This window comes from Brienomyrus brachyistius, chromosome 4 (assembly GCF_023856365.1).
Source record: "Brienomyrus brachyistius isolate T26 chromosome 4, BBRACH_0.4, whole genome shotgun sequence".
NCBI classification, from domain to species: Eukaryota; Metazoa; Chordata; class Actinopteri; order Osteoglossiformes; family Mormyridae; genus Brienomyrus; species Brienomyrus brachyistius.
In genome coordinates, this window is record NC_064536.1 from 19,622,050 (window position 1) to 19,644,142 (window position 22,093).

The window sequence follows — 22,093 nt, forward strand, 5'->3', positions numbered from 1 at the left end:
CGTGAGAAAATCTCTGCTGAGAGTAAACTCACGAAAAATAGCGGGACCAGACAGCATACCTATCCGCATGCTCAGTAAAAGGGCAAAATTGGCTGGCAGATGTTTCCACAGACATCTTTAACATTTCCCTGAGACAGGCAGTCATCCCCATGTTCTTCAGGGCCACCATCACATCTGTGCTAAATAAGTCATTATTATTATTGCAATAGTTCAATGTCTAAGATCAATACAGTTGGGAATTTCAGTCGAGTTTGTAATATGTAATGATTACAATTTTGTTTGTGCGAACTGGCTATTTCTGGGTTCTTGTAGTCTAATATTTTATTACAAATTCAGTAGTTAGGTATTATTAAATTCAATTTTGTTTCATTGTAATCCAGTATTTATCTATCGGTAAGGAGTCTGAAATGAGGTTGTAATGAGGACGTATTGTGTTTAACAGGAGCCTTTGAGAAGCCCAGGTAACTTACAGCATCTGTATATGATTCTTTTGTAGTCTGTGCAGGTATGTTATCAATGTGTGTTTCATATGGTCGAGTTTACTAAATGAATGTAGTAGTTGAGGGTAAAATTGCATTTATTTGCCTCTATTACGTTATGTATGTGTCTCCATCTTTTTGGGCTCTTTCGCTCATTCCACAGTAGCGGAGGCAGGTGACGTGTAAACACCCTCACTTTGGAATCAGTCTCCATATACCTTCCTGTCTTCTTTAACTGCTTTTCTCCGCATATAAAGTGGAATAACAGCAAAATTCTGATGGGATTTAAAGCTATTAGATGGAATCAGTTGTAACACGCAGGTATGTGCAATCATACATAAACTGTGTCAGGTTTAATGGAACAAGCATTCAGATTTGATTTTTACATTGTTCAACATAATCCACAGGATAATGAAAGATCTGGCACATAAATGTCGGATTTCTTCATTTTGTTCCTGTTTCCGTACTGGGAGTGCATCTGTCTTAGGAAGGAGAGTTAGGTTCACAGTGATTATTAATTTGCCACCAGAAAGGTAAAATATCAAATCTAAGTCGGAAGAAAAGGGGCAGCTTCAGCCAAGATAAAACACTGAAAAGGTGCCCAGCAGTTGGTGCCTGGCTGTTCTGCTCTGGAAGTGCTTCTGGTGGACAGAGGTGGTGGTGGCTGTGTCAGATATGGGGTATGGAAGGTGGGAAATACAGTGGGAACAGATGGAGTGTTCAGGATTGATGGAGAACGATATGTAGAGGCACTGGACATTGTTTAATTGCAAGGTGATATTGCAGCTAAGTGTTTTCAAGGAATGTTTGTTTTGCTTTGTGTGTTTGTTGGTATAACTAGCAGAAGGTCTGGGTATTTAATTCTTTGTTACTTTTTCAGATCAGAGAACAGCGGCAACAAAAAGAACTGTGGACTATTGACTAGATTCTGGGATACATGTTTTTAAAATTTTTATCATGGGCCCTTGTGAATAGTTTTTTTATTTTTCACTTTTTTGTATTGTTCTTTTTTGATAATGGGCAGCAGTGTGGTTTGATTGTATTAGCTTTGTTTGCTTCTCGTTTGGTTGCTGCGTGTTTGCAAGATCAGGAGCAAGAAGCAGTAAATCATCAACATGGTATTGGCAATAAGTTCAAGATCAGGAAACTTTATTGTCATTCCACACATGTTCGCACATGCCGTGGAGCGAAAGTAAGTACTCAAGTCACGGATAAGACACAGAGCTAGTCACGCACACTTACAGTATAAAGATAAAAATGAAATATAAAGGTATTGGAATATAAAGTATGGAATATAAATTAGCAATATGTACCGTGTCCAATATATAGATGCAGACATAGAATGGATGCAACATAAAACAGATCCCAGTAATTTACTATATAACAGTAATAACTTAGTTACCGTATTATAATGTGCATTGCACATATAGGCTTATTGCACATACAGGCTTATTGCACATACAGGCTTATTGCACATACAGGCTTATTGCACATATAGGCTTATAGCACATATAGGCTTATAGCACATATAGGCTTATTGCACATGTTAAATATCACTACGGTTGGTGGTGATAATTTAAGTACTATGTTAAGAGGAAAATTGCACATATGAGTGCATTGTGTCACGGGTCGCGGGCAACGATCGCGAGCAGAGCGGCGATCGTGCGGGTAAGGAACAAGCTGACAAGCGGGATACGGGAAACCGGGGGTTTAATCGGGGAACGGGAAGCAGGAGACATGGAACGCCAACTAACATCAACTGACATTAATGACAGACAAAGCAAACCGGGGAGACCAGGACTTAAATACACGGAACAAGGCAGCAGGAAACAAGACACGACTGGGCAGGATCAGGAAATCACACGTGGGTAATTAGGGGGCGTGGCACACACGAGGAGCGGACGAGCCGGGCATGACAGAACCCCCCCCCCCAAAGGCGCGCTACACCGGGCGCGCCAAGGAAGGGGGCGACGGACGGGACGAGGCAGGACAGGACCTGGAAAACAAGAACAGAATTAACGCTGGACAGGGAACAGGACCGAAGCACAAAACACAGCGAGGGACAAGACGAAGGACAAAACCTGACAGAGGGTCGGGAAAGCGGACAGGCAAACCAGGAAGGGAGACACAGAAGGAACGGGCGGAACAAAGGGGCCAGGAGTGCAAGGCGGGTACACCGGGGCACAAGGAACAGAGACGGGAGGAACAAAGGGACGAGGAACGGAGAAAGGAGGACAGACAGGAGGAGGAGCAAACAAAGGAGGGACCAGGGCAGGAGAGAAGGGAGAGAAGGCGGGGGAACAAAGGGGAGCCCGTGGGAGCCCCAGCGGGCGACGGGCGGCAGCCGGAGGGGCCGCAGGCGGCCGGGAGGCCGGAGCCGGAGGGGACCGAGAAGGGGCAGAGGAGAACGGGCGAGGGACCCGCGGAGGGGCCAGGGAGGGAGCAGGAGGGAGCACCAGGGAAGGGGACGAGGGAGCTGGAAGGGGCCAGGGCGAAGGCACGGAGGAGGGGGGAGCCGCAGCAGGCGGCGATGTCCGGGGGAGGGCCGGAGGTAGGGGCCCCGCAGGCGACCGAGGAGCCGCCGTCGGGGAACCCCCAGGCGACCGACCAGGACCCGGAGAGGGGAGCGAGGCAGGGCGACGAGGCACCGGAGAGGGACCCGCAGGCGACAGCCGACCCGGAGGGCCAGGACCCGCAGGCGCCAACCGAGCCCCAGCGCAGGCGAGGCAGGGCGAGCCAGGGGGCAGGGCGGGCGGGACCCCAGCCCTGCGTCTGTGTCCCCTCCCTTTACGGGACACAGACATGACCCCAGGTCGGGGTCGAGTTCGCCGGGGCAAGGGAGAAACTGTCACCGGGGGAGAAGGGACAGGAGTGCGGTCAGGAGCTGCAGGTGGCTGCAGTGGGGGCGCCTGCCCGGGAGCTGCAGGTTGCTGCAGTGGGGGCGCCGGCCCGGGAGCTGCAGGTGGCTGCAGTGGGGGCGCCGGCCCGGGAGCTGCAGGTGGCTGCAGTGGGGGCGCCGGCCCGGGAGCTGCAGGTGGCTGCAGTGGGGGCGCCGGCCCGGGAGCTGCAGGTGGCTGCAGTGGGGGCGCCTGGACAGGAACAGGAGCGCGGTCAGGAACAGGAGCTGGCTGCAGTGGGGGCGCCTGCCCGGGAGCTGCAGCAGGTGGCTGCAGTGGGGGCGCCTGCCCGGGAGCTGCAGCAGGCGGCTGCAGAGGGGATGCCTCTGCAGGAACTGGAGCGCGGTCAGGAACTGGAACGCGGTCAGGAACAGGAGCTGGCTGCAGTGGGGGCGCCTGCCCGGGAGCTGCAGCAGGCGGCTGCAGAGGGGGCGCCTCTGCAGGAACTGGAGCGCGGTCAGGAACAGGAGGTGGCTGCAGTGGGGGCGCCGGCCCGGGAGCTGCAGGTGGCTGCAGTGGGGGCGCCGGCCCGGGAGCTGCAGGTTGCTGCAGTGGGGGCGCCGGCCCGGGAGCTGCAGCAGGCAGCGAAGGCGGCTGCGCAGGCGGCGGCGGCGGCGAAGGCGGCAATGGCGGCTGCACGGGAGCGGGGTCCGCCGGCAATGGCGGCTGCACGGGAGCGGGGTCCGCCGGCAATGGCGGCTGCACGGGAGCGGGGTCCGCCGGCAATGGCGGCTGCACGGGAGCGGGGTCCGCCGGCAATGGCGGCTGCACGGGAGCGGGGTCCGCGGGCGGCAGGAGCGGAGGGAGCTCCTCGGGTCCGGCCGTTGCAGCGAGCAGCGGAGGGAGGTCCTCTGTACCGGCGATCGCCGGTTTCTTTCTCCCTCGCTGGCGCCTAGCGGTGGCGGGAGGCGGCGCGACGTCCGTAAAAACGGACGGCGGAAGAAAGGCCTCCGGCTCCGGGTAAGGGTAGAGGAAGGGCTCCTCGTCCTCGTCCTCACTGGAGAACCAGTACTTCCACACGGGATCGGGGTCGCGTGTGGTCAGCCTCCGGGCTGGAGGTAGGGCGGGTACTTCCCTCTCGTCCCCTGTAGGGAGCCAAAGCCTGGAGAGCGAGCAGGCGCCGAGACGGATCGTCTCCTGCGGGACTCTCCTCCTCCCTCTCCGCTTCTTTTTGGGGTCTGTCATTCTGTCACGGGTCGCGGGCAACGATCGCGAGCAGAGCGGCGATCGTGCGGGTAAGGAACAAGCTGACAAGCGGGATACGGGAAACCGGGGGTTTAATCGGGGAACGGGAAGCAGGAGACATGGAACGCCAACTAACATCAACTGACATTAATGACAGACAAAGCAAACCGGGGAGACCAGGACTTAAATACACGGAACAAGGCAGCAGGAAACAAGACACGACTGGGCAGGATCAGGAAATCACACGTGGGTAATTAGGGGGCGTGGCACACACGAGGAGCGGACGAGCCGGGCATGACACATTGCTCATGTTGTATGTTATATGTCAGTATGGTCTGCTGGTGGTGGGGGGGTTATAGTTTATTAGTCCTTTGTGTGGTGGAGAATGGGGGAGGGGGAATCTGTGTGGGGCTGGGGGGGCAGAATTCAGCAGTCTGACAGCATCTGGAAAGAAGTTGTTATACAGTGTGGTGGTTCTACTCTTGATGACCCTCAACCTCCTGCCTGAGGGGGGAGGAACAAAGAATTTGTGCCTGGGTGGGTGGGGTCCCTCATAATGCAGCCCTTCTCTTGCATCTGGGGGTGTAGATGTCAGTGGTGGTGGGTAAGCTGCTCCCCACCTCCCTCTGAGCTGCCTTCACCCCCTTGTGCCATCAGCAATAATGCCATCAGACTTGGGGAAATACAAACACAAATCGCAGAACACAATGGCAACGGTCCTGAGATGTCTGATGATGTGGCAGAATGAATATTCTTCCTTGACTCTGGCTTGTAGTTGCACAGCATTTAACTGTAATATGCCTCTCGTTTGGATTTTTTACTTCGTCCTTAACAGTAACTTTTTTTGGAGTACTGACTACTGCAAACATTGCATATTGTTTTACATCTTTTTGTGATTTCTTACACACTAAAATTAAAACTTTCCCACAATTAGCTAAACCTGACACTCAAGAAGTAAAACACCAGCTCATATTTATAAGTGCACTGTCAGCTTTACACTTTTTGCAAAACAGTACACACAGTGATTTGCAAAACACTAAGCACACTTGTATACATCTGACACAGAGATATATCATGATGTCACTTCCCTGCAATTTCAAAGCAAAAGCTTTCAAATGAACACAATTGGTTAAACACAGCCACCAGGTGTTCACACACAGGAGCATAATTATAGACACACCAATCAGGTTTACAAGCACTATAAAATAGCAATAGGTCGCCTGTGATCAACAAGAATAAACGGTGTCAGAGGAAAAGGGAGAGTGTGGATGAGAGGAGGAATCCAGAGAGGACAAGGTGGAAGAAGAGGCCGAGGTAGAGGAAGAGGTAAAGGGAAGACCTGGAGGAGCGGTAGGACGTGCACAATGAAGAAGACAACCAAATCTGTCTAATGTAAAATGGAGGAAGTAAAAATTAAAATGGAGAAAAGTTGATTCAACCTTTCTGTTGTGTGTCTGTGTGCCACACTAAGCATGGAGAACAGAAATAAGAGCAGAGAATTGTCTGAGGACTTGAGAACAAAAATTGTGAAAAAATATCAACAATCTCAAGGCTACAAGTCCATCTCCAGAGACCGTCATGTTCCTTTGTCCACCGTGCACAACATGATCAAGAAGTTCACAACACAGGGCACTGTAGCTAATTTCCCTGCATGTGGACAGAAGAGAAAAATTGATAGAAGACTACAACAAAGGATAGTCAGAATGGTGGATAAACAGCCCCAATCAACTTCTAAACAAATTCAAGCTGTTCTGCAGACTCAAGGTGCAGCAGTGTCAGCTCGAACTGTCTGTCGACATCTGAACGAAATGAAACGCTATGGCAGGAGACCCAGGAGGACCCCAGTGCTGACACAGAAACATAAAAAGGCCAGCCTGGAGTTTGCCAAAATGTACTTGAGGAAGCCAAAGTCCTTTTGGGAGAACGTCTGGTGGACAAATGAGATCAAGGTAGAGCTTTTTGGTAAAGCTCATCATTCTCCTGTTTACAGAAAACGGAATGAGGCTTATGAAGAAAAGAACACGGTACTTACAGTCAGACATGGTGGAGGCTCTGAAGTGGTCTGCAATGAATCTGGATCTAAATCCGACTGAACACTTATGGAGAGATCTCAGAATTGCTACTGGGAGCAGGCCCCCTTCAAAAAAGGAGTGGTCGTAAAGTCCAGTTGGGAGGTGCAATAAGCATCTTCATGGGTATAGGAAGCAATTGGTTTCATTAATTTTTTTCCAAAGGACGTGCAACCAAATGTTAAGTTGAGGGTGCCAATAAATTTGTCCAGTCCAGTTTTTGAGTTTTGTGTGAAATGATGTCAAATCTGGGTTTTTTTTACTCTGTTTTTGTGTTGTTCCAATGTACATAAAGGAAATAAACATCTGTATAGCAAAACATTTTTAATTGTAACAATTTTCTAGGAGAAATGGTGTATTTTCTGGAAAAATTCCAGGGGTGCCGATAATTTCGGCCATGACTGTATTTTGTTTGGCTTACATAGGATTGAACGTCAAGAACACCAAGGAGGGAAGGGCCCCATATTCACACAGGAGCAAGAGAGAGAGATCATAAGCCTTGTTTTGGCCAATAATGCAATCAACCATATTGTCAGTGATAGCACAATGTTCAATAATGTCCAAGAAGTCTCTCTGTCAACAGTAGCCTGTATTCTAAAAAATAAACATCGAGTTCTGACGAAATAACTGTATAGAGTGTCATTTGAGAATTCAGACATGGTAAAAGTCCTGCGAAGTGAATATGTGGAGGTACGTTTTGTTCACTGACTCTGCTATTGTGCACTGCACACATAACCTGTAACTGCACGTGTATTTTTACTGTATAGCAGATCTACAGTATATTGATCTACACAATGTGATGTTTTACTGCATTTCAGAGAATTTTGCAAATGTATGTGGAGGAAGTCCAGCATGAGTTTATATACATTGATGAGGCTGGATTTAACCTGACAGTGAGAAGAAGGGGAAGAAACATCACTGGACACAGGGCTATTGTCAGTGTACCAGGGCAACGTGGGGGTAACATCAGCCTTTATGGTGTCGTTTCACAGAATGGGGTCCTCCACCGTCATGCCAACTTGGGTCCTTACAACACTCACCTCATTCTTACAGTTTTGGGCAGATTACACATATTATTACAGCTGCAAACCAAAGGGAACAGATCTTTTCATTGTTCTACTGAGGTCAAAAACTGGTTTCATCAACAACCACAATTTACAGTCCATTGCCTTCCAGCATACCCCCCCCCCTTCCTAAACACCTTTGAGGAGTTCTTCTCAGCTTGGCGGTGGAAGGTGTATGATTTCCGGCTGCATGTCCAGATGCCCTTCATCCAAGCTATGGAGGAAGCCTGTGACCAAGTTGATGGAGCCTCAATACAATGGTGGATTCGTCACTCCAGAAGATTCTTCCCACGTTACCTTGCAAATGAAAGCATAACCTGTGATGTTAACGAGGCCCTGTGGCCAGATCCAGAGAGATGTAGTTTAGTTTTCTCTTTTTTCAGTTCTGAACTGGATTTATGTTCCCACTGTTAGCTTACAGTGCAATGGCACGTTCAGTGATACTGTACGATAACTGGAAAATGTTTTCTTATGAATGTTTTGTTGAAATGTTCAGTATTGACTGACTTGAATACATGAAAAGAGATAAATATTTTCATTGGTCTGCACAATTGGTCTGCACAATTAGTGTCCGTGAATATATTTTTACACTTTGTGTAAATGCTAAAAGTGTTTTAGGCTGAACAGAGGAGTGTTTAACTGATTCAAACGGAATCAGACCATATGGTGGATGTGTTTACGTTAGGATAAGAAAATTGGGCAAGAAATTGTACCATATAGTTTTGACTAAAGTCTTCCATTTGGCAAATGATCAGAGGTGTTGTGCTACTTGGGTGCAGTGTTGTGCTAATTATATGAAGTGTTTTGGAAAACTGTCCGTTTTCAAAATTGTGCTTAAGCATTTGCAAAAAACTGTAAGCAAACAAACGTGACACAAATGATTGAAACCAGTTTGGTTAAAATCTGAAGCATATGGGGGTACTGAGGACGGAGCCCTGAGCTGTGCTGCATGATTTTCTAAAAGTCTGTTTTGCTGAAAGAAAAAGGAAAAAGCTGAAAGAGGAAAAATGTTGTTTTTCTCCATATAGGTGATTTTCTTTAATGGACACTCCATTAATTGGCATCACGTGAATTAAAGTCATGTAGTGTAGAAAGCCAGGGAGTCTGCCGGTAAAACATGCATCTCTTTACTGTATATCCTGCTGTTTATTATTTACTGGCTTTGCTGGTGCCGATTCCACCAGTCTGATGATGCCCATCTGGGTTGTGGTAACAAGCCCGTCTAACAGACTGTGGGATCCAGCTGGCCTACATGACGAGCTGAAGCTGGAGGACATCAGGAAACGGGTCATCCTTCCTGTCTGCTGTTCACTCTGTGACAGGGGAGGACATTTACTTTGTTTTTCTTAGGTTATGTATGAGATTATACCGGAGCATTTTTGCAAACTGTTCTCCCACCTTTTGGCTCTTTGCTCCCCCACCTGCCCCTGATCCATTTGCCTCTCCTGTTATTGGACCCACTCACTGGGTAGATTTGCAGTACATATGCCAGTGAGTTGCCCCAATGTGCCTGCATTCAGGGACGCGCTAACTCTAACGTCCTGCTTAGCTTAGAGTGATTCAGGACTCTGCAGAGTAGGACATTCACTGCAGCAGCTAGAGGTATCTTTGTAACCCTGGGAAGCTGGACAGAATTATCGTGAGATTTATAGCATGACTCCTTTTATTAATTACAGTATTACCAAGCGCAGGATGGAGCTGTTCGGCTGAAGGGGATGGTGTGTGGCTGAGTGGGTTTGGATGCTGTGCCTGTGACCGGAACACGTGTTGAGTATAAACCTCCATCCATGTTTGATCAGCCCTTCACACAGTTCAGGGAGCCAATCCCAGGAAGCACAGGGCACTGGATTATGTACATTTATATAATGGCAACATGGAGAATAATAGTCAGGATAAGATCTTCGTAAACTGCTAAAACATTTATTAATTTGCTGGTTTTCCAAATTCAAACTGGATACAACACATAAAAGATTAAAAAACTTATCCCAATAAAATAATCATCGTTAGCTGTTCATCTCGGTACTGTACACGGCAAAAGCACGAAGGAATTTGTACTGGTTTTAATCTCTCCAAAAAAATTAATCACCATGTAAAAAAATCTTTGACAAGAGAATTTCTTTTGATTCATTTCATTTCATTCAATGAATTATTGTGCGCAATTTACTGAATAAACCCATTGTTATTTAAAGGAAATCTTACCTACCTACTACATACTTAAAATGTTTCATAAGACTTGACTGTCTTGAATATTATATTTCTATCAATGAATGACTGATATGCATTATGACATCAGTATAATTTATATATATTTTTATATTTATTTTCATGTTTTATGTATCATTGTTTCCCCGTTTTCCACAATTGATTGTCATGCCACCAGTTGGCTGACCAGCAGAGGGTACCATGGAGCAGTTCCACCATGCTCCTCAGACCAGTATAGCCAGTTTGTGGCAGTGCACCTATAGCCAATGGACCAATCACCTATGTTTAATTACTGTAAGCCCAATGTTTCTTGAAACCCTGTTTCAGTCATTGAACCTCTACCCATGTCTGCACTTATGTGCTCCAGCCTTGTTAATTGCCTTGTTGTGTTTGTTCTGAGTCTGTCCTACAGGGTCAGTCCTCGTCTTTTCTGTTGGTCCCTGTCTGGGTTTGAGTGCCAGAACTGTGAGGGTTCCTTGGGAGAAGTCCCAGAGCCAAGAGGGGTTTCTCTCAGTCTGTCCATCTTGTTTCTTCAAAGCCTGGTTGCCCTGTTGCCTCCTGTTGTTTGTTCCAGTTAACCTCTTCATTTGCCGGTCTTCCAGTCTGTTTCTGTATTTGGAGTCACTAACCTTGTCCAACATGTGACAGACTAAATACAACCAGATTTAAAGGTATGCAATTCTGTTTCCTGGAATCTTTTTTATTTAAATCTCTTCTTAAAACTCATCTCTCCTCCTTGGACTTTGACACTTTGTGAGTAAATTTTATCTTAATCTTAGCCTTTTCTTTCTTTATTTATTTTATTGATGCCTTTTACTCACATTTATTGATTTGTTTTGGTTTTTATTTAATTTATTTCATTTGCATTTTTAAGTGTATGAATGTTTTAATCTCTTTTACTTCTTATGCAACTATTCTCTTTTATTTATTCCTCCCTTCAGCACTTTGGTCCTTAAGGATCTTTAAAGTGCTTTACAAATAAAGCTGGACTGGATTGGAATCTGATTACTTCATTACTCTTTATTTGATTTGTAGCACTCAGTTATGGTGAAAATCTTTTTAACTTATTAATATGTGATTGAATGAATGAATGTAGTGAATAATAATAATGATGATATTATTATTATTATTATTATTATTATTGTTGTTGTTGTTGTTATTACTATTATTATTAATAATAATAATGATAATAATGGGGGGGGGGAGCAGTGGTTAGCACTGTCACCTCACACCTGTGGGACCTGGGTTTAAGTCTCTTCCAGGGTTCCATGAGTGTAGAGTTTGCAAATTCTCCCCATGTCGGTATGGGGATTCCTCCAGGAACTCTGATTTCCCCCCACAGTTTCCACCCCAGGCTGTGTATGTGTGGAGTTTGAATGTTCAGCCCATGTCGGTGTGGGGTTTCCTCCACCCTACTGCACCCTAATGGTGTGGTTTGATGGTTCACTGGGATAAAATGAAGATCCATTCTATATTTCACAGAGCTGGCAGCAAACATTTCACTGCCACTTTGCCATGTTGTCTAGTTTTAATTATTTAGTATTTTTGAGACACTTTTAACAACCTGTTAACATAGTCAGCACAGTTTAGCTGTACTGCTCCAAAGCACAAACGCAGGATAGAGGGGCTCAGTGAACGTGGTCTGGACCCTGTGCAGGGGGGTCACTGTGTCAGAGATGCTGTAGAAGGACAGAGTTCCAGCCCTATGATCCAGGTACACTCCTATCCTGGAGGAGGGGGGACCAGATACTGCAGTTTCCTCATTATTGTGAATGAAATAGTAACTGGAAGATCTGTAGTAGAAACGCCAGGACTTGTCATTATAACCAAGTATGCTGTTGTCACCCCTTCCTTTCCTGCTGATCCCTTTATATGTGACGGCTATACCGACCACGATCCCGCTCCACTCAACCTCCCAGTAGCATCGCCCAGTCAGACCCTCTGTGCACAGGACTTGGAACCATGAGTCAAACCTCTCCTGGTGATCAGGATATGACTGTATCTCTGTCTTCCATGTCACCAATCTGTTCCCCTCAGACAGATGAAGGTTTCTGTTTGCTGTGTTGGGGTCCAGAGTGAGCTGACAGGAATCTGATGGAGGAGAAGATCAGAAGGTGATGGTTTGGTCTCATTCACTCCTTACATTGAACAACAATATGTGTGTTTTTTGGCAGGTTTTAACACTTTGAAAAGTATATATAATGAAAAATATCCTTTCATGTTCACAAGGTTCTATTCACAAAATGGATGCCTCAGAGAACAACATGATAAGCAAAATAATATTAAACATCAGCAGTCACACTGCAAGCAGATTCAAAAGCTCCTGACATAAACAGCTCATGTAAATGTGAAAGACCAGGAGGCAGCGGGAGAGAGAAAGAGAAGCTCCACTAGCAGAAGGAAACGAAACACAATAAAACACAATAAAACACAGTAAAACACACTCCACCTCATACAGGGAGAGAGAAGCGTGTGTGTGAACAGACTCACATTGTAAGAATTCTGCTCTGGTCGTGGGCACTAATACTGGTAGGACGGTGTCTTTGGTAACTAGAAGGAGACAGAGAGAAACAGGGATGTGAGTAAAAGGAATTTACTTGTGGGAGATGGACTTCACTCACTGTGTATTATCATTATGAGGGACAATATAAGGCATTTTTAACAAACTGCAAATCACGGTAAGTTACACAAAATACAGATTTTTGGATTCTGTAATGTAGAAGAAACATGAATCATGTGATCTGGGTTTTACAGCCTGTAGAATTTAGAGCTCACAGGGTTTCATAAAGATTTAGTCTTATTGGAAACAGAAACTGACTTGGTCACCCCAATGTGAGGCTGACTGTACTGCACACTCTCTGCATGGTGTATAATAACAAGAACTGACTGAAAAATGTTTGTATTTATCAACCTGTATGATGGATCTCTGTCATTTTCTTTTTGCAAACATTCTCTAGTTGATCCTTCAGCTCAGAAACCACCTTCCTCATGTTCTCAAAAGAGCAGCGTGGACTGACGGAGATTCTGGGTCCAAATCCAGCCTCAGGGGTGACAGGAAGACCTTGGTACCTCTACAGACACACAGTCTGATTAAACAGCTTCATCAATACAAATGTGTATGTCAATCTAATTAACAGGACCATTAGCATCTGACCAATGACAGACTAGCTGAAATACAAATGAGAACATGCATCCATTTGAATGCTCTGGTTTTCTTATTGCCAAAGTAGCTGTTCTGTTACCTGGAGGAAATGGATGTGATCCTCTGTGTGTGAAAGCTGCTCCAGCTCAGAGTGTCTCCTCTTCAGTTCATCAATATCCTGCTTCAGTCTCTCCATGTCTTTTTCAATCTGGCTCACTACAGCCTTCTCCTGATCTCTGATTAGCTTTTTCACCTGAGAGCGTCGTCTCTCAATGGAGCGGATCATCTCAGTGAAGATCCTCTCGCTGTCCTGTACTGCTGACTGTGCTGATCTCTGTTGGTGACACAGGGAGCAGAGGACAGTAAATTACAATTGGCCCCTTTTGTGACTCCAGAGAGCCTCATTGTATAATAGAGATGTGAGCTAACAGGAGGTATAAAAACAGCACAGGGCTGGGGTTTGGAGCGTCACCATGCTGGATGCCTCAGGTACTAAAACCCAGCCAGCACTGATTGGAAATGATCACTCATTAAGCTCATACACTGTCAGCTGCAGGGATTTGGCAGGGATTGGTGGCTGTATGGGGCAGGTTGGTTGTCACCATTGGGTCTTAGTTTAAAAGGCGACTTAATTCTTGTTTATTTGCATTATACTGGGTTGTGAAAACTGTGTTTTCTCAAATGGCTGTACATGGTATTTTTCTAAATAAATAAGCTATATCTGCTGTAAGGCCAGGTTAGTTAAACCCTGTTATCTGACTCCTTTGTCCCATCAAACCTCTGACCCAGAGTAACCCACAGTGACCTTAGTAAGATTAATCCTCACAAATCTGTAAATCTGTAATCGGTTGAATCTGAAAGAAAAACTCTTAATTCAATATGATCACAAGCCAGCTGTTATCTTATCTTCAGGTTCATACTCACTGTGATTGAGCCCACAGCCTGTCTCAGCTCCTGCAGCTCCTTCTCTCTCATCTGAATTCTCTGCTGAAAGTATATCTCTGTTTCCTCTGTTTGTTTCTGTATAGAGCAAAAAAAAGACAAAACAAGTTGTTTCATTAGCTGAGATCCTGTCCAGGATGGACCCCAACCTAGTACTCTATGCTGCCTGGGAAAGGATCCAGGTGTTCCTAATGACCCTGACCCAGTAATGGGTTAGGAGACGGATGGCTTAATGAATGATTGGATGGATGGATATTCTTAACTGATTTATTAACTGTAGGTAGGATACACTGAGAGTTCTCATTGTCAGCCTGAAGATAACTTAATGTATACAGTATCCTCCACTTTATGAACATTAATTTTCTTATCACTTCACTTTTACAAAAGACCTACATTAGCACCTGCTTTGGCTTAACAAAAGAAAAGCAAAGACAATTTTTGCTTTTATGACCGAGGGACAAAAAACAAAATACCATTTAACAGTTGCTTTTTATCAAGTCAATTATAGATATAGTCATGCACAGCATAAAGACATTAGTCAGCAACGAACCGCTTATGTGACAGTGGTTCCATGAGATTATAACAAAACTGAAAAATTCATTCATCGCCATCGTAATGTCATAGTGCAATGCATTACTCATGTTTGTGGGGATGCTGCACTGCCACTCTAATAAAAATATAGCGCACACAATTATGTACAGTACATATCACTTAATAATGATAAGAAAGTACTTTGTTACTGCTTTATGTATTTAATATAGTGCAGTTCTTATTCTTATTGAGGCTATACCATATAGTATAGGTGTGTAGAAGGCTATATCATCTAGGTGTCTGTTAGTATACTATATGATCAATGGTGAATTCGCCTAATGATCGATTTCTCAAAATGTATCCATGCTGTTAAGTGGCAAATGACTGTATTGATTCTGATAAGTTAAACTACACAGATACATTATTTATACTTTATTTAGGCTGTGCATCATATCATTCCTGCTTTTACCATATGCTTGTTTTTTTTTTTGGTTTAATGTGTTATTTGGTATGTTGTTTTTTGGGTCTGGGAATTCCCAAAAATGTTTCCCATATAAATTAATTGGGTAGCACTTTATAATAATGTTCAATTATATCACACACTTTGTCTATAACAAGCACCATGTTTGAACTTTAGGGTGTTCATAAGTGCACTTGCCACCAGAGCACCCAGGGCCGAGGTTCGATGACTGATTTTCTAATTGCATTGCCGGATCTGCATCCATGTGTTTTGGACACTCGGGTGAAAAGCGGAGCTGAGTTGTTAACTGATCACCACCTGGTGGTGAGTTGGATCTGATGGCGGAGGAAGATGCAGGATAGACCTAGTAGACCCAAACACATAGTGAAGAGTGTGCTGGGAGCATCTGGCAGAGGCCCCTATCTTCAACTTGCACCTCCAGCAGAATGTCTCTCCTGAGGGAGTCAGGGGACATGAAGCCTGAATGGACTATGTTCAGGGACTCCATTGCTGAGGTGGTGGTGGGGAGCTGTGACTGTAAGGTTGTTGCTGCCACTTGCGGCAGCAACCCCTGAACCCTGTGGCGGACACCAGTGGTAAAGGGAGCTGTCAGGCTGAAGGAGGAGTCCTTCAGGGCTTGGTTAGCTTCTGGGACTCCAGAAGTAGTGGGCAGGTACTGGCAGGCCAAGCAGGAAGCAGCTTGGGGTGTTGCTAAGACAAAAACTTGGTAAGTTGAGTTTGGTAAGGCCATGGAGAAGGATTTTTTACCGGGAAACCATCAGGTGACTCAGGAGGGGAAGCAAGGTTTCAGCAATGCTATTTGTAGCAGGATTAGAGAGCTGTTGACCTCAACTAGGGATATAGTTGGGCAGTGAAAGGAATATTTCAAGGTTCTTCTAAATCCCACTGATATGCCTTTCTCAGAGGACGTAGAGCTGGAAGACTTAGGGTATAATTTGCCTGTCTATGGGGCTGAGGTCATCGAAGTAGTCAAAGAACTACTTGGTAGTAGGGCCCCAGTGGTGGATGAGATTTGTCCTGCGTTCTTGAAAGCTCTTGATGTTGTGGGCTATCTTGACTGGCATGCCTCTTAAACATCGAATGGATGCTGGGGACAGTGCCTTTGGACTGTCAGACTGGGGTGGTGGTTCCATCTGGGAAGGTCTATGCTGGGGTACTGGAGAAGAGGGTCCGTCCATTGGTCTGCCCTTTGTCATCGATTCTGTTCAGAACTTTTATGGACAGAATTTTTAGGCATAGCCAAGGGGTGGAGAGGGTCCAATTGGGGGACCTCAGGATTGCATCTTTGCTTTTTGCAGATTTTTTGGTTCTATTGGCATCATCAGGCTACGACCTGCAGCAGGCATTGAGTAAGTTTGCAGCAGAATGTGAGGCTGCCGAGATGAGGATCAGCACCTCCAAATCTGAGGCTATGGTTCTCGACCGGAGGAGAGTGGATTGCCCTCTCTTCGTGGGAGACGAGTTACTGCCTCAAGCAGAGGAGTTCAAGTGTCCCGGGGTCTTGTTTTCAAGTGAGTGAAAAAGAGAGCGGAAGATCGACAGATGGATCTGTGCAGTGTTTTGGTGAACAGGGAGCTGAGCCAGAATGCAAAGCTCTCAATTTACTGGTCAGTCTACGTTCCTACCCTCACCTATAGTCATGAGTGATCAAACAAATGAGATTGCAGATACAAACAACTAAAATGAGTTTCCTCTGCAGGATGGTTGGGCTCAGTGTCACGCTTTGGGTTCGCAAGCAAGCGGCGAACGGGCAGGAAGCAGGCGGACAAGCGGAAGTCGGGTAAACTAGGGCTTTTAATGAAGACACAGGGCACGGAAGACAGGAAACACCGACTAACCTCACCAATGTTACTAACATCAATGACAGACAATGGATTAGTACACAGCAGGAACTTAAATTCAGGAAACAAGGCAGCAGGAAACAAGACACTACTGGGCACGATCAGGTAATCACACGTGGGTAATTAGGGGGGCGTGGCACACACGAGGAGCGGACGAGCAGGGCGTGACACTCAGCCTTAGGAGGTCAGACATTAGGGAGGGGCTCACAGTAGAGCCACTGCTTCACTGCATCGAAAGCAGCCAGTCGAGGTGCTTTGGACATTTATCTAGGATGTCTCTTGGATGGCTTCTCGGGGAGGTGTTTCGGGCATGTCCAACTGGGGGGAGGCCCCAGGGCAGACCCAGGACAATCAGAAAAGATTATGTCTCTTGGCTGGCCAGGGAACGCCTTGGTATTCCCCCGGTGGAGCTGGAGGAGGTGGCAGGTGAGAGGGAGGTCCGGGTATCCCTGCTTAATCTGCTGCCCCCACGACCCGACCCCGGATAAATGGTGGAAAATGGATGGGATATGAAATGTTTACATTTAGATTAGAGGGTTGCAAAAAGGTCTGTAAATGACTTGTATACATGTACTCATTTAAATCAGTTAAGGAACATCAACAAATGGTGTGTAAAATATTTCTATGTGATGATTTGTTTACATTTTAGATTAGGAGCATGCAAAAAAGACTGTAAATGACTGCTGTGCTTCTAAGTGATAACTGCCTCTGCAGGCTGCCGTCTTCTCTGACACACATGAAGTTATTAGCCCCCCTGTTCACCTCTATGCTAGGAGCTTCATCATTTGTTCATGATTAATCAATACAGTATGTACAGATTCCATAGTCTGAAACAGACCGATTGGCAACAGTTGTTATCTATAATGCATTATAGATACATTCATGATGCATTATAAAAGATGGTGTAGGAATAAAACATTACAGCATCTTCTATTGACATTCATAAGGCATTACAGTGTTGATTATAATACTTCCTAAGAATTAAGGATTCTTTGCACTGTATTTTGAAGGTATCTATAGTGTATTATAGATGAGACCTTTATAAAGCATTAAAAATGCACAATAAACATGGCAATGTGTTATGAATGTGTTTATGGTTTAACATTGATAATTGATAGAAAGTGATGGCTAAATTATTATTTCTTAATTATTACAAAGTGATTTAAAATATGTAGATGACTTGTTCATCATTAGCTACAGGCTTCTAAATGTCTTATTGAGGTAAATGACTAGTTAATGTTTCACTAAAGGCTTATTTATATATGTGGTATAACTGAACATTATTATAATGTGTTACCATTAATGGAAATTGCTTTTTTGTTTTACACCATTTCGGCTTAACAATGGTTTCTTTGGAATGCTTTATGTTTGTAAAGCGGGGGATACCTGTGTGAAAGATATGCTTAGTTGCCACTTTATTAGGTACACCCTAGTAATACCTGATAGGACCCACTTTCCCTCCAGAACCACTCCAAGCATTGTTCAGAGAAGCTGTTCTGCACACCACTGTTATACAGAGCTGCGCTTTTTGCTCACCACTGTTATACTGAGCTGCGCTTTTTGTACTTGTGATCTTCCTGATAGTTTTAACAAGTCTGGCCATTCTGCACTGAACTGTATGTTATCACCCAGAGATCTGCCACGGTCTGGGTGTTTATGTTTATTGCACCATCCTCAGTAAACTCTACACACTGTAGTGTGTGAAAATTCCAGGACAGTGATTGTTTCTGGGATGCTGGAACCACCATGTTTGGCACCAACAATCAGACCATATTTAAACCCTCTTGCTCACATATCTTAGCCAATCAGATGCTCCTTCAAACAGTTAGTGAACCTCTTCACCCTGTTGTTTGCTGTACAGTATATGTCCAGCTGCAGCCACATGACTCGCTGTTTGAAAGAATTTTCAGCAGAGATTCCATAAACATATTTTACACTTTGACATAATTCTGCCCCATTGTGAAAACAGCTACTGATAATAGTGAAGGTGCTAATACAAAATTTTTTCACTAATGCATTTTCCTTTCACTTTTGCTTTACCTGTCCAGGCTTGATCTCTGTGTCCTCAAACCAAAAATACCCACGAATATAAAGACAGAAAAAAAAATATTTGCAACGTTACCTAAAAAACTCATATTTAATACAAAGGAGTCTCCATACCTGTATCTCCGCCCATCCTGCAGCAGCTGAGACTGTATCATGGCCTCTGTGTTCATACATCACACACAGCAGGCAGATACACTGCTGGTCGGTACGGCAGTAGATCTCCAGCGGTCTGTCATGGTGGGAACAGACCTTGTCCTGCAGATGTCCAGTGGCATCAGTCAGCTTGTGCTTCTTAAAAGCTGGAGACTCATAGTGAGGCTGGAGGTGAGTTTTACAGTAAGAGGCCAGACACACCAGGCAGGACTTGACAGCTTTGTGTTTTCTCCCAGTACAGAAATCACACTCCACATCTCCAGGTCCAGCATACTGGTCAGTAGGAGTAGCTGCTTGTAGTCCAGTCTTCTTCAGTTTCTCCACCACTTCAGCCAGTATGGTGTTTCTGCCCAGAACAGGCCTGTATGTGAAGGTATGTCTGCACTGGGGGCAGCTGTAAACTCCAGCACGATTCTTCTGTTTCCAGCAGCTCTTAATGCAGCACATACAGTAATTGTGTCCACAGGGAATAGTCACGGGATCTTTCAGTAAATCCAGACAGATTGCACAGCCAAACTGGTTTGGATCCAGTGCGGAGCTGGCTCGTGCCATTTTACGATGAACACAGTGTTGTTTTCTCTCATACTCGTCTGTGTGTGACAGTGGGAGGAACTTCCTGCTTCTCAGGCTGCAGTAGGTGTGGTTTTGGCCTGAGGCCAGACTGAGAAGAGCAGAACAAACAGGGCAAACAGTGGAGCTGGAGTTTATGAATTAAATATAACATCGTGGAAATTATATAGGTAACAAATGTAATGCTTGTTTACAAGAGTGGACTAACTCATCTGGGGGCCCTAAGCTGACAAGAATAGGGGACCCCCTAAGTGGGCCATTGGACACAATGGAACAACAATGATATTGCAATCAAAAGATGGGGTGCCAGCGGTAAAACATACCTGTCAGAGTGTTAGTCTTGTTAGTCTAATGTTAGTCTTGTATCTTTGTGCCATTTTCCTCTTGTTAGGCTACTTTATACCAGTTTCCTTGGCAGTGAACAATCAGTGGACTCCAGTGGTAAAAGAAAGCTGGGTAGCGCAAAGTACAGCAATCCATTACAACTGGGACAAGGGCAACTTTGTCTATCCTGAAAACTCACTAAAAACGTAAATAACATGCATGTTACTGTCATTTACATAATCAGATCATGTTATATTGTTAAATGTAACATCTGGAAATTCAGTCTTCATGGGGTCCTAGTTTTCAAGGCTGCCTACTCTTCCCTTATGGTAAGTCTGCCCCCAGCTTTTATGAGTATAGCTGTTATCGACATTGTTTTTTTTCCCCAAACAAGCTAAAATCCTACATTTTCATGTTGCAGATAGAGATTATGTAAATGGCAGACAGGGAGGAGAGACCGGTTATACTGAGAATGTATGTATGTGTACATCTGTTCCTGGGTGCAGATGGCTCCTTCAAGGGCTGGAGTGACTCATCTCAGGGGTGAGGATTAGTTTTAAACCAGCTAAGTCCTGGTTCCCGGCCCTGAAAAAGGGAGGAATAGCCGATCGGTTCCCCTTTACCCTGGGATAGACCCTGATTCCAGTGGTGACAGAAAAACAAGTCAAGAGCTTGGGCAAAATTGTTGACAGTTCCCTAAAGGGCACCGCTGCTTTTCAACTACCTGATTGACAAAGCGGAACTTCCCAGAAAATTCACAGCCTGCATATACCAACATTGAGTTTTGATAAGGCGCCTTTTGGTCTACAAGGTGCCAAAGGCAAGTTTCAGTTTCTCTGTAGGTAATTCAGGCAACCTCAGAGCATGTGGCAGCTGTATCCCGTAAAGGCATTCCACCAAGCTACAGCTCCCCATCAGGCAACCTCAGGGCATGTGGCAGCTGTATCCCGTAAAGGCATTCCACCAAGCTACAGCTCTCCATCAGGCAACCTCAGAGCATGTGGCAGCTGTATCCTGTAAGGGCATTCACACTAAAACATGGCGTACAGATAAAACTAGGAATGTGCGTACGCAAGAACAAATCCATATGCAAAAAACTGTGCGTCAGCACATTCCTTTTATAAATCCCAATGAGCATGAAATTTTATATACGTGAATGAGCTCACAGCCACCCCCCGACCATAATTATGTATATAATTGTAATAATTATTATAATATAATAAAAAGGTGCCTGCCACCGGTCACAACAGAATGACCGACAAGAAGAAGCACTTCCCCAGACCGAGGAGCAACGCCTCGGTCTGCTTCAGGACGAGTCCGTGGCACTGAATCTGGCCAGCCGGAGAGGAACCCTTTTGCAGAGGATGTCTCCGTCCAGGAACGTGCACCTCGTAGGCAAGGTACTCCATAACCTCAGGCAACTGTTGGAAAGGGTGATGGAGAGAAGGCTCCTGCCGCTGTCTCTCAGCGGAGAGCAGCGATAAGATATAACCCTACCTCTGCAGACAGTCACAAGCCGGAGGAAAAAGAAGAGGCGGAGTGAGCAACAACAGAACGAAGACCCGGCGATTTTCCTCCGGTCCATCTTTCTCGCCGTTTCTCTCCCCGCTGGAAATTGGGATGTACCTCTTTCAATCAGAAACCCGGCGGGGTTTACCCAGGACATCACCGCCGCCATGTCCCGCATGCAGGTACTCCAAACCCGCTTCACCGGTACTGAGCGGCCGCCACTTGCGGCTTACTACTACCGGGAAGCCCGCCTGGCTAACCAAGGAGCCAGGGTGATGTGGGATGCTATCTTAAAGGATCTTAAAAGGACAATGCCCGCTTTTACGGCGCCAACCCTGGTGGCTATAATTGATCTGCCTGTCCTGCCCGTGCCTGATCTGCCTGTCCTGCCCGTGCCTGATCTGCCTGTCCTGCCCGTGCCTGATCTGCCTGTCCTGGCGGCTGCTGCGCCACTCCGCAAGGCTCAGGCCAACGCGGTGCCCCCTGCTGGCCCAGAGTCAGCGGTTCCTGCTACGCCCCCTGCTGGCCCAGAGTCGCCGATTCCTGCATTAATGAGATGCATGTTCAAAATCAGGTGCCGTACATTTGTAAACAAGATAGAATTAATGTCACTGTATTGTCGCTGTATTGAATGAAGTCAGTGTCATGATTGTGAGTT

At 45.6% G+C, this 22,093-nt stretch overlaps 3 protein-coding genes across 4 annotated transcripts in view; 1 reads left to right on the top strand and 2 right to left on the bottom strand.

Annotated features, from left to right (window-relative positions):
- The window catches only part of LOC125739602 (NACHT, LRR and PYD domains-containing protein 12-like), a 926,911-nt gene that overhangs the window by 656,213 nt on the left and 248,605 nt on the right, over positions 1 to 22,093 (top strand). The gene's annotated exons all lie outside the window — the stretch shown is intronic.
- LOC125739630 (tripartite motif-containing protein 16-like) overlaps positions 1 to 22,093 on the bottom strand; it is a 38,042-nt gene that overhangs the window by 6,659 nt on the left and 9,290 nt on the right. The window lies entirely within an intron of this gene.
- LOC125739631 (tripartite motif-containing protein 16-like) lies at positions 9,599 to 21,081 on the bottom strand. Of its 2 annotated transcripts, XM_049009941.1 has the most exons (8): positions 19,926 to 21,081; positions 18,994 to 19,693; positions 13,963 to 14,058; positions 13,139 to 13,372; positions 12,808 to 12,967; positions 12,387 to 12,446; positions 11,870 to 11,987; positions 9,599 to 11,623 (listed from the first exon to the last, which is right to left on the bottom strand). In XM_049009941.1, exons 2-8 carry the CDS (start codon positions 19,582 to 19,584, stop codon positions 11,473 to 11,475), a joined length of 1,410 nt encoding a protein of 469 aa, XP_048865898.1. In that variant the 5' UTR covers positions 19,585 to 19,693; positions 19,926 to 21,081; the 3' UTR covers positions 9,599 to 11,472. The 2 variants fall into 2 exon arrangements, with proteins under 2 accessions (XP_048865898.1, XP_048865897.1); XM_049009940.1 differs by having other exon boundaries at positions 9,599 to 11,987.